General features: G+C 37.7%; 1 protein-coding gene across 1 annotated transcript in view; it reads left to right on the forward strand.

Moving 5' to 3' along the window:
- Nucleotides 1-13,223, forward strand: part of LOC106174058 (low-density lipoprotein receptor-related protein 6) — a 30,981-nt gene that overhangs the window by 4,222 nt on the left and 13,536 nt on the right. The window contains exons 2-3 of the mRNA XM_013555439.2: nucleotides 3,222-3,627; nucleotides 7,720-8,120. Coding sequence (XP_013410893.2) covers nucleotides 3,222-3,627; nucleotides 7,720-8,120 — 807 coding nt within the window. The remainder of the gene's footprint in view (nucleotides 1-3,221; nucleotides 3,628-7,719; nucleotides 8,121-13,223) is intronic.

Here is a 13,223-nt window from a genome sequence, read left to right on the forward strand (position 1 = left end):
AGGAGGCCAGGAGATTTTCCCTTCACTTCTTGACTTTCTTGACTTCAGTAGCCCTAGAGGAGAGTGGTGTGATTGTGTCGGCTTTTCGTTGGCTTTCTCGGACACTGCCTGGGGGTTTAAATCTGTGCTGCATTCTGATGTTGAGCCTGCTATCTCTTTCCTTCCCTCTGATAATATTCTTGGCTTGGTTTACAGTGTTTGTCTATTTTTGAGTCCAAGGAGCTGTAGGCCTTGTTGTCTTTTATGTCAGTTTTCCCCTGTTGGCTTTGGTCTCTTTATTGACAACCTTCGGGGCTTTGTATACCTTCTGATGATACAGAGAAAGGTGAAAGATATATCAAAGCATTTTTTACATGGATAAGTTATAGAAATACAGCTTTGCTCTAACACTACAGTGTCAGAAGTAACAGGCCAAATATTTCCAACCTAGCCAGGGCCCATTCACAATCTTTCATTTTTGAGGTATAGCTTTTCTGTATTCTACTTAATGCAGGGGAAGCGTGTTAGTCTGTTAATCTGATTGTATTCAGCTAGTCTCCTTGGGGTTAGTAGACATTTGCTAGGTGGACAAATTCATTATGAACGGTCATTGTGAACTGGCAATATTTTGTTCAATTGAGTCACACTTTGGTCAAGGGCTGCCAGAACCAGATGTTTGTTAGTGATTGTTGTGATGAAGATGTACAGTTCATTAAATATATGAAGTAATTTTCTTATTATTATAAGATAAGAGATCAATCTAGATTTTAGCTAGAAGGAATTTAGATTTTGAGATGAGCCAGAAATTTTGAGGCGAACTTTTACTGCTGTAGATGACCAGTGAAACTATATGCAAGAGTGGAGTGTATTTTCATATGTTGTTCATCATATGGGAAAGAAAAGAATGTAGACTTGGTCATACTGAAGGCTGGTTAGGTTCAACTACAGATGTAAGAAATGCCACTTGGAGGCAACAAGAGAGAAAGGATCCAAATGTTGGAAATGTTTGTTTGGTCTTATGTGATATATCACCCGTGTGGAATATGCTGTCAGTTATAAAAATAAGATGGTGGGAAAATATAACATCGGTTAAAAAAAGTTGTGATACTTGTATCTTTTTTCTTCGTCTTCCTTGCTACTGGGCCTTACTCAAGAACAAATAGTGGACTCATAAATAGTTGTGATTTGGACTGAAATATGCATATAGGTAAATGTCAGGCTGCTTCAGTAAATACTGCTTAGTGCGCTGTCGGGAGAAAAAGAGCTTTTATCATCTTACAAAAATGTTGACATACCTATAAAAAGGTATGTAAAAGAGAAGAGAGCTCTTGTAGAAGAGATAACTTGCCTTTCTGAAGGATCCACTACTATTCTCTGCTTCACATTATTTTTCCTATTGATTTTCCCTGTTGACACTAATGGCCATAGGTTTAATTAATATCTCCATTCATGGTGGCAGTAGACATGAAGACGCATCTTAATTTCAGCTTTATGTGCAGACAGGCGTGACACAGGGGGCAGGGTTTGTAGGGGGGGGGGGGAGGGGGGGACCATAGTGCCAAGGAATACCGCTATTAAAGTTGAGTAATGACCTCTATGTTTTCCCCTAGACTTGGCCTCTTGGGCCATTTGCTAATAAATTCAACATTTTACAAGTGATAGCAATAAAGTTGTGTTATTTCTCATTCTCAGTAAAGACATCACACTTGAGTTCCACAGCTAGAAGAGGCTGCAGTTTGCCTCTGTTAGTTTGCTGCTTTGATTAAAAAAGGGGACTGTGGTTGGAGTTATTTCAGCTTCCTCCTAAGCCTGTAGGTGTAAGTTCAGTCATGTGCTGGGGCACAGGGGGCCATTCTTCTCCTGTCTCCACCGTGAGGTTATGAATGACACCTGAGGGCGATTACTCTCACCTTGCCCCTTTTCTCTGCATTTGCATCTGAAAGATACCTCAGGTATTGACTCTGCTTGGGTTGAATGAGGCAAATTTTTCAAAATAACTCGTCCTTTAATCCATGGCTAATCTAAGTATGGGTTGGGATCTGTTGTAGTCTTTGTACTGGAGGAAAAGGGGTTGCCCCCGGGGTGAGAGAGAGGTTAGGCTGCAAATAGAGAGATCAAACAGTCCCCCCTGACCCTGCCTGTCTCTGCCTGACCTTAGCTTTAAGATTCAATTAAGGAACATATTTATTAAGAGGGGAAAGGAGAGAGCACCTTGATACTTCATATGTATGGGATGTGGACAGAAATAGGAGTGAGAGATATTGGTCCATTTAATGTGAGTGAAGAAATGAAAAAACAACGGATTAAGATGGCTGAAAGGTGTTTATTTGAAGAAAGTGTGACTGATTAAAATTGGTAGTAATTAAAATTTCCCACTGCCTGTTGTTGTCACTTTTATTTAACCATATTCAGGCCCAGGTGATGTTAAATGTTTTATTTTGATAGATGCTCTGTCTGTTTTCACTCCTATGAAAACACTTCCCCAGTGTTACTGAATCATTCTCTCTCTGACGAAATATGCATTAAAATAGCAACACATAGAAAGGGCTGGCAAATTTGACACCAGATTTGAGCAAAGCTGGGTTGAATTAAGATGTACAGGTTACAGGTTTCAGAATTAACTCTTTGCTCTTTGCATGGTGGATAGTTTGACTGGCTCAGTGCTGGCAGGTCATTAGATTAACACTGGTTGTTTCCAGAGCCAATAGTTTTTTCCCAGTGGGTAAAGTTGGCTATTAATTCAAAAGAAACAAGGGTTGAAAACAGCAATTGATTAGTGTGGTTCTCTGTGTTAATTCTGTCAGCCTTATACTGTGAACAGCTATCAAAATGTGACCTATTGGTTGATTGTGAAAAACATTCCCCACAGAATAGAGTACAGTACATCATAGTATTAGGTCTGCCCCTGGGTCAACAAGTTCCTGTCCTCTTCAGTATGTCCTGTTTAGATGACCCTGGGGAATTTTTACAGAACTTTTCTAAAAATTAATTATCATCATATTGTTCAGACTTGGTGCCATTTCTTCCTACTTTTTTCTTCCAGTCCAAAATCATGTCTGAAATAAAGTAATTGTTGAAAAATGTTTTTTCCTTTATTCAGCTGTTGATAAATCATCATAGTTAGATGGTATTGTGATACAATTTGCAAAAGATTTACTTTTATGTTTTAAACAAACTTTACTTTCACTGATTGTAAACTTGATTTGAATTTTTTCTTAAAATTAAACTGCTGCTGCTTTCAGGTGAACCAAGGTTGATATTTGCAAATCGTAAGGATGTACGAATGGTGGATGCGGAGAATCCACATGCCAATGCCACCATCATCGTCAGCGGCCTGGAGGACGCCGCCGCCTTGGATTTTTACTATGACCAAACAACGCCAATAATCTTCTGGACAGATGTGAGCCTGGAGGTGATCATGAAAACGTACCTTTTTCCTAACGGAACCAAAAATGCAATCAAAGTCGTCAGTACAGGATTAATAGCACCGGACGGCCTAGCATGTGACTGGCTAGGGAAAAAATTATACTGGACGGACTCCGAAACCAACAGGATAGAAGTCAGTGATTTCAATGGAAATTTTCGAAAAGTATTATTCTGGCAAAATCTTGATCAACCGAGGGCAATAGCGCTTGATCCACTCAATGGGTAAATATATTAAACACATTTTAGGTCAAATAACACTGAATATTTCTGTGGCGATCCTCAGTCTTTTCTTTTTCTGAAAACTTTCCATCTCTTTAAAGTAAATACCTTGTAAGTACATTGAAAGGAATTTTGAGTTAAGTGATTTCATAAAAGATTAAAATCACATGCAGGATAGATCCATTATCTCTCCCTGTAGAACCCCAGTACCATGAGCCATAGCACCAGGAAACACAGAGTTTGCTGGATTATCTTGTGATTTAGTATTGCAGTAATTTGATCTGCAGACACATTTGGTATCTCCAGAAGATTCTGTGCACCATGCAGAAAAGCACGTCCCAGTGTTTTTTTTTTTTTTTTTGGGGGGGGGGTGAATTCCACTCCTGCTGCTGTTATTCATAATAAAGACTACGTTAAGGTGTTTATAGGTGTGTAGTGAGAGGGTGACTTACACTATATAGCCCACAGAATCACACACAGACATCAAAGAGGAGTTTTTTCACAAATGAAATGAAAGTACATCCATAATATTCATATATTGATGTTTTAGAATTATATGAACATATTATATGAATATATATATATTAATTATATGAATTATATAACTGTAGGTTATAGGTGCATAATAATAATAATGTCCCACTTTACATTGGTCACATGTGTAAGAAAAAATAGCAATAGCAGCGTGCCATTGTTGTTTGGATAAACATACCACCAAGTTATGGAGGCATGAAAAGTAAATTAGAATCAAGGCTGCCATGCATGTGTATTTAAAAGGGTTTGCTTGGAATTGGTCCCTATCCTTTTACCTTCTTTTTCAGTCCATGAAAATATTGACTTATCAGTTATTCGTGTATGATTTTAAGTAGTTTATTTGATTGGAATTTGTGCTCCAAGTTTTTACAGCCCTGTGAAAAACTGTGAATGGTTTGATATCAAATTCAAGTTGTGTGAAAAGTGAAGTGAACATTGTGACATGTGACACATAGCACGGATTCCATCTTATTGAATTTAAGTTCTGTTTTTTTTTTCCTTTTAGATGATTGAAAATATTTTATCAACAACAATTTGATGTTTTCACTTTTGAAGGTGAATTTCTCCACCAATAGATTTTATCCATTTCAAAAATAAACACCTCACTCTTACTAGTACTTGTATTCAAACTAGTCCACACTTTTTAACCCCCCCCCCCCCAACCATCCCTGGCGCGCAATGATGACAATTTCTAATGAATCTTTTCCTTGACAAGGGTTTGTATTGGAGTCCTTCCTCACTGGTAACAAATACTTCCTTCAGTGTAAAACTTGGCACCAGTGTCACTCCTGAAAGTTCCAAATGAAAGTCCCCAGTGAATTTAAGCACAGAGCTAGTTGAAGCCCTAATGTAACACAAGAAGTAAGGGTCAGTTTTATAAATGACTCTTTACACAAAAGATTCCCTTTGGTCTGAAATTGTTTTTGACCTTTTCTTGTCACTTTCCCTACAACACAAAGGATGCTTAAGGGTTTCACAATAAGAGTGCGTTCCCAGAGATTTAGATCGATCCATCCGGATTGAACTAACTCCTTGGGGGTTCACGCTAAATTGCTGTCAAACGAGTGCGCACGGTAGTTAATTACCCCCTTACAGGTTTCAGTAGGCGGGACGGACATTTAAGCCGGCTAAGCTGACAGTAATCTAGTGAGACTCGCCACAGGAATAGATCGATCTAAAATCTGTGGGAATGGGGTCTAAAACTATCATACTAGATATTTTAAAGCAACTCGTCTCCTATTGTTTTCATCATACTCATATTATCACCATATTTTCTGTACTCATCACTAGGGGAAGGTGTGTTAATCTGATTGCATTCAGCAAGAGTCCACGTGGAGTCAGTGCACACTAGCTTTTACCATAGATACATTGTGAATTGGCCCTTGGTGTAGAGTTTCTGATCAAATATGAAGAAGCCAAATGGTATCAAAAGGGAGGAGAATGGTCTTGATTTGGATGGGGGTAGAGGTGATCCACCTAAATCTAACGTGAATGCGCCGTCTATGACATCAGTCCACATGACTGTGTGTTGTTTGCCTATGGCATGTGGAACCACATACCTCTCCCTACAGTGTGTGTGTTTGTTACATCAGGGACCCACTCAGGTGGAAATAACCAACAAAGCTCAGAAGCCCATAGGGGCTAACAAAACATACTCTGGTTCCCTTAGGTGTATTGCGTAGTACTGGTGAAAGTCCCTTCTCCCCATTCAAGTATCCCACTGGAGAAATGCACCCAATGTCATATGTTCCTTTGTATGTATGTACATGTGTGTGTTTGTGTGCATGGGAAGACACGGTTGGAAAATGGCTTCGCTGAAAGAAGTAAAACTCCCATACTGTACATCAGTTTGCGGCGCATTTTGAATACGTCATGCTTGCTTCTATACCTGTTCGTAAATGGAGCTGACGCACGTGGTCGTATGCTGGTTATACGCACAACACACAATTAGTCAAACAGTTCTTCCCTTTGATATAATGTTATCTTATATGTAATTACTGATAATCGGTCGTGTGATAAAAAAAAGTTTGTTTCATGTCACTATAGATCGCAGATAAAGATGAGGGCATGCAGGTTGTATCACATAGTTTCCAAGAATTTGTTTTTTTTCTAGATGATCATTTTTTATGGTGTGTATCATATAGCTGATGTAAAATAGCTAGTGTTTGTAGATGATCAAAACATGGAACAATAACATATGAAAGAATAGAGGCACAGTTTATGTATTGGACAATTTTTCATTAAAGCATGATTTCCAATTAGCTAATAGTAACTTTCGGGTTTAAATTTATAGGGTTTGATTAAGCAAGGTTCTGCATGTTTTTAGAAGCACAAGGCTAAAATCCCTGTTTTCTGCTCAAGAATTAGTTGGTAACAAGTTAGTTTGAAGTGTAAGGGGTTAATTGTGGAACTGCCTTTGAACCTGCCTCATATTACTGTACCAAGAACAGGAAAACAGGTTGAAATAAGTGGTCGTTACAGTACAGGGCATTCTTTCTGGCTCATTTTTTTTTTCAAAGAGCCATTACTGAAATAGGTATTTAAAAATTTTGAATATGGAAAATGTAATTAGGAAAATCTTCAAATAACTATACATCAATTTAATAAACTCATTTAGCATCTTGAGAATTCAGAAAATAAGAGGTCCAAGAAAAAGACTTGTCCCTCCTCTCTAATATGTCTGCAAATATCCTTGCCACTTGTCAGTACATATTAGAAATCTGTTGAAAGAACTTCAGCAACCCTGGGTTAGATTAGCTTTAATGATGACACATCCCGAGCTCCTGCCAACCCAAACATGCCAAGATATGCTCCTCAGTCCTAGTGCTGGAGGACGCAATTTCCAGACCCTATCATACTTACTGTGGATCGATCTATCTCCAAGGGGATTCTTGCTAAATTGCAATCAACTTAAGCAGCTTAGATGTCTGTCACACCTACTGAAGCAGCTAGGGGGCAATTAATTATTGTTTAGCAGCTTCAATAGGTGTGCCAGACATCTAAGCTGCTAAAACTGAAAGCAGTTTAGCGAGAAACCCCTTAGAGATGGATTGATCCTGGCAGATTGATCTAGGTATGGGTCATACATTCTGCTGTCTATGGCTGTTCTCAAAATTTCATATGCCATATTAACAGGGTGATGTAACTGACTTGGCTTACATTTTTCATCCAATGAATCAATGATATTTTTAAGAGAAGCAGGTGAAACAGTAAAGATACCTTTGGGATTTGGCCCTTGTAGTTTTTACGGGTGCTGTAATCAGCATGGTTACTGAATTTTAGTTTTGCTGCCAAAATTATGACAGTGTAATTATGTTACTTACATGGATTGTCTTATTAGAAATTATATTTATGGATAAATGCCCTGTTAATAATTATTATTGATTATTGAAACACCCTATTAATTTTCTAAATGTCTACTCCTGTTACTTACAGGTGCTGTCTGGGTTGATGTCATAAAGTGAATTTATTATTCATGAGCCAATGATTATAATATATTATATATTATGCATACTAATCATAGTATATTTGCCAGAGTTTTATATTTTAAAATCATTTCAGGAACATGTTCTGGACAGATTGGGGAGAAACACCAAAAATTGAGAAAGCTGGTATGGATGGAAAACCAGAGACCAGGTCCACCATTATCAAAGACAACATATTCTGGCCAAATGGCCTGACGATAGACTACGATGAACAAAAAATCTACTGGGCAGATGCAAAACTTAGTTTTATACATAGTTGTAACTATGACGGTAGTGACAGACAGCAGATTGTGCACGGGGACCTACCTCACCCCTTTGCTCTCACCGTCACGGACCAGATGTTATTCTGGACGGATTGGAAATCGCGTGCAATACATTACAGTAACAAAATCACCGGCAGTCAGAGAATGACAGTTCATGAGGGGATTTACTCACCAATGGATATTCATGCTTTTTCACAGAGCAGGCAGAAACCAGGTAAGAAAAATTATCTCTTGTTCATCCAACCTCTGTCCTTATTACTTTGAGCTTCAAGATCACTTTTAGCTTAAATGGAGATGCTGAATATAATTAGTAGAATTTGTCACTTTCCCACCTACTTTCCATCCCCCCCCAAACACCACCACCACCACCTCAAATCTCATTCTCATTCTTGTTTCCTGAGCAGTTTACATTTACCCAAATGAAATCTATTTTCAACCTAGAGGCCAAGGAAACATATATCTGGATGTGAGACAATGCTTGTAGCATATTATAGGTCATCTGCTATTTATAATAGAACATTCCATGATAACAAGACAATATTGAGAGTTAGGGAGCGTCACAACGTGCCCATGTCACATATATCTCCAGTGAAAGAAGGATTGCTTTCACAGAACTTAGTGTACTGTTTAAGGCTGCGTGCACAATGAAACTTGTATTAGGTAGGTTGAACAGGAATTCTCGCTGAATGCAATATTAGATTAACAGACTAACACACCTCCTGGTGTTGAGAAGAATATAGAAAAACTGGTGATTACACAAGCAAATTGGAAATGAGGAGGTATGGTATTCTGATTGCATTCAGCAAGAGTCCCTGAGTAGATGGATCAATGTACCTAGTATGATAGTTACATTGTGGCAGACATCTTGTATGTATACACAATATCATCTCTTATCCTGTATCATGGCCTCCACCTGTCATATATGGTGATAAGTCTATAGAGGTGAGGACAAGTGCCTGGATAGCTAGGATAATTACTTGTTAGAGTCAAACAAAATGTATTAATAATTTCCCTTAAACATTGCTTTGCTAGTAGTACTTAATTTTTCTTAATTCCATTTTTTTGAACAGCTAGCTGACTTCATGTTATTAAGTACTATTTTAAATAAAAGTGGTAAATTTAAAAAATAAGGACCAAAAAAATTGAGATGTTGGACCATTATAAGACCATGAACTAAGAGGTGCCTGGTATGTATAAATATGTCCTTGGAGCTATTAGATTGACCTGGAGCTGGAAGAATTGTCAGCAAGGGAGGGCTAGGAGAGGGCAGAAAGAACTGGAAGGATCAAAAATCCAATTTTCTTTTTAAGTGGTTTTCCAACATATGCAGGCCCAGACTCCCAGTTGATAGGCTATTGAGATATTTCTTTCTACATTTTCTTAAAATTCAAAATCATACCATAAACTAACTGCAGTGTGCTGTGGTTTCTCTGCCTACAGATGGTAGACTGTGAGCAGCTGAGGATCTGGAAATGTAAAAATGTGTCACTGGGTCCTCAGATAATAATAATAATGGAATGATTATTAATACATAAATGCTCTATATTGTTCCACCATGCGGGTGAGCTGTGTTTGAACAGGAAGGTATTTTATTTTATTCAGAGACACGACAACAAGTCCACATCTTCTGTCTTCTGATTGAAGAGTTCTGTCCTAATTTTTACAATTTCATTTAGTTTCAAGAGAGAGGAATAAAGATTTGATTAATTATATTTTAATAGAACACCAATAATTGGACAAAAGTGTTATTAGTAACTTAGCTATGTGAGGTAATTTTAAACCTTATCCTTTACCTGGAGGAGAGGAGTAGAGAGTCTTGACATCCTTTGAGGAGAAACAGTGACAAAAAAACTTATGTAAAAGATCTTTCCACTCCAAGCTTTAGATTCCAGCGAAATCTATGATCTCAGAGAGTCCAAATTCAATGTATTACCTGACTTATTGAATGAAATAAGTTGCCTGAATTCTCCCATTAATCATGGTTAAACTACAAGGCATAATAAATCTCATGGCACCATTTATTGATCAATGCTTCTCATTATTGTGTCTTAGACATCATCAATCATGCCCACTCCAGGGCCTCCAGTGAATCTCCCTGGCCCTAGAACAGCATTTTAATACAGTAGTCAGTATAGTGGATGTCCTGTACTCAAGCCTCTGTGTGTTGTTGTGTGGGTGTGTTCTCTATAAATTTGATATTCTAGGTATACATTGGTATCCAGTACAATACAGAAAAGCTGGTAATTATATGGGTATGTCAGAAACAAGAGAAGGCATTTCAATCTGTTTGTATTCAGCAAGAGTCCTCATGTTGTTAGTGCCCAGTAAATAGTACCAAAAATTCATTTTGAACCCACCCTAATACTTCTAGAGTGCTGGTGTTTTCTTCCAGTGTCTAGATATTTCTTGAGTTCTGGTGTTTACTGCTAGTTCAGAGAAGCAGGGTTTATCTTCAGCACACCCTAGCTGGTGATAACTCGGCCATTGAACCTAGTACACAAGCTTAAATAGCTTCTATGGTTTCTGTGGGCTATAGTAAAATAAATCATTCTGTGATGAAATATTTCCCTGCTTCTCCTGATTGATACCCAGTTTCCTCCTGCTGGCAAACGGCTTTCATTTCTACGTATTTATCTGAACCTTCTTCAGTGCTGTTTGTAAAGTAGGCAGTTTTTATTTATTTCTTGAATTTTTCTAGTGGTGTGTTCATGTTGACAATTCTAAGCTTAGAGCGTATTCAGAACAGAGGCCAAACAGATCCGCGGATCAAATATGGCTGACCCACTTGAATACTTGCTGCGTAATCTCCGCGGGGAAGCTATTCTAATTTGGAATTAAGCGGCAAGCTTTTAAGCTGGTCACCATTTTGATCCATGGATCTGTTAGTTTGCTGTTCTAAATGTGCTACTACTTTGATATCAGTTGTTGACTGGCCCCAGAACATGCCATATTTTATATCTTCAGAATCACCATCATCTTACTTCAGCACCAAGTGTGATCATCACTGCTGTGAACAGGGCCTTTGTGACAGGCTTCATTTTCATTTCAGCCCATTAGCTGGTTTGGAACAAATCAATGGAAAACTGGGAAAAACGTAATTCTTTTGTCAAAATATTTTCAGTGTGTTGAACGAGGATGAGATTTTTCTTACTATTGGCGGATTTCTTTTAGGAGCTAAAAATATCATTGGCCTTGGCCCCCCCCCCCCCCCTATATCACACACCATATTTTCCTTCTTTTTTTACTAAATGGCTGTCTCATCCCTGGTTGAAATAAAATCAGCTATGTAGATCCCAGCGCCCCCTTTGTGTGTTGTGATCTATAGCTACCTGAGTGGTCAGTGTTTTAATTGTCCCCTGTGTATATGATATGACATGAGCTGGTATTGCCTTGATGTGATCTATGCAACACTTGCCACTAGGGGACATACATTTAATGAGAGTAATGGTGCTAGGCTACTGACGTGTGAATGTGCTTTTTACCAAACACGGCTAATGGTTATTAATGCTATCAGCTGCTGATAGATGGGTATCGGTTTGCAAAATAATTGAAAGTCCCATTTATTATTTAGATGAGGTGTTGTTGCCTTTTTTATTCCCTTTAATGTATGCCATTTCATTTTGCTGTAGTGATGTTTATTTGGATGAGAAAATTTATGAACAAGCTCTGAATATAGAGATAGGAGAAAAAAACAGTGCAATGAATAACTTAATTCTGCCAGATGATGAATTAGTTTTCTTTAAAATCCCACCTTTGTTATCCTTTTGTTTGCATTTTTTTTTTCAACCCTAATGTGAAAAGATTTTTTTTTTGTTGAAAAATAAGAAGGAATCGTATTCAATCAAGGATCTTCCACTTACTTTACCCCATCAAGTGCTCCATAATAAAAATATCAATTACGGAAAATTCATCTTGGATAAAAACCACAAAAAGTTCTCACTTTGCACTCTACGCAATTTAACGACCGACTTTGTCATTGAAATCTTCCAAAGAATAGTTAACATCTTGCATGAAATTTTCAACTACAACTATTATATCTTAACAGGCATTTATGGCCTATTTAAAATTCCGGCAGAACCCAAAGTCAAGTCAAGCTAGTCAAATTTGAAGATAGAGCACCGCTAAAAATGAATTGCCTCCTCCCACTTGATGTCAGTATCGTCCCATTCCCCAGCTGTCTGGGGGCTGTGATATATAGGCAGACATTCTTGTGAGTTCTAATGTAATGCTTAATGCCTCTTCTTCTCACCTTTGTGGCCTTACAACAAGACACAAACACTCTGCCTTTCTATGACACAATCAAACGCACAATGTATTTTTTATCAAAACTAAAAGCAAATTAAAGCAAAATAATTGTGCAGTGTACTTTTATTTATCTGTATTGAGACACTAACCAATTTTTTGCAGACGTCTATATTTAAGCAAGAGATCGTGTCTCTAGCTTGCCAACTTTCACTCTTTATTATTCATCACTTTTTTGTTCCTTTTTGACGTGGACGCTCGAAGTCTTTGTTATCAAAATAACTCTTCTTGAAATGGTGACAAAACCATTTTTTATTTAAAGAGCAAATTGCAGCAGCTAGAAACATTCAGTGATGTGTCTCTAATTTATGTTCAGATTTTAGATGAACATTTTGGAAAATTTATATCTCGAATTGACGTCTATTTCAGTCTAGTTGGCGTGTGTGCTGAGAGGTAAATGGCGCTGGTAATGTGGTGTCAGTTTCTGTGGTTAGGTGATAATGGCGAAGAGATAATTCAACTGCCAGCACAGATTGAATACATAGCATTCTTCTTCTTCAAGTTTACCATGGCTTCAATCTGGCCTTGAGCCACAGACAGCAGTGGCAGAAATAGAATCTTTATGAAAAATTATCATCGTATCGCATGCCTATATTTTTGTGCAAAAAAAGCTGTTTGGGTGGTTTGAATAATGCACGAAAAAACTCACTTTGAACTTTTAACATAAGTTTTTTGAAAGAACTATAATAGCATCGGCTGTTGTTTGACAAACTAGACAAAATGACTGTCTGGTATGACTGTGATTCATGTAGGTAAAAAAAAAAATTAAAAAAAATTGAAAAAATCAGCCTAACAATGTTTTAAAACACAGTGAGATTTCTGCTGATTTCTCAGACACCTGGTTTAATAAGGGTGTCTTTTGTCATGTTTCTCATTTCAAGTAGTACCTGTCACTAGTTTCCTTCTACTTCTCCCAGCAGTTCAAATCAGTTGGCTCCAGAAAATCTGCAAAGAACAAAGCACTCATTTTGCCTGCTAAATGTCAAGAATTTTTCTATCAATGAAGGCAGTATTG

This window comes from Lingula anatina, chromosome 1 (genome assembly GCF_051362555.1).
Source record: "Lingula anatina isolate TDL-2025a chromosome 1, LinAna3.0, whole genome shotgun sequence".
Lineage (NCBI taxonomy): Eukaryota > Metazoa > Brachiopoda > Lingulata > Lingulida > Lingulidae > Lingula > Lingula anatina.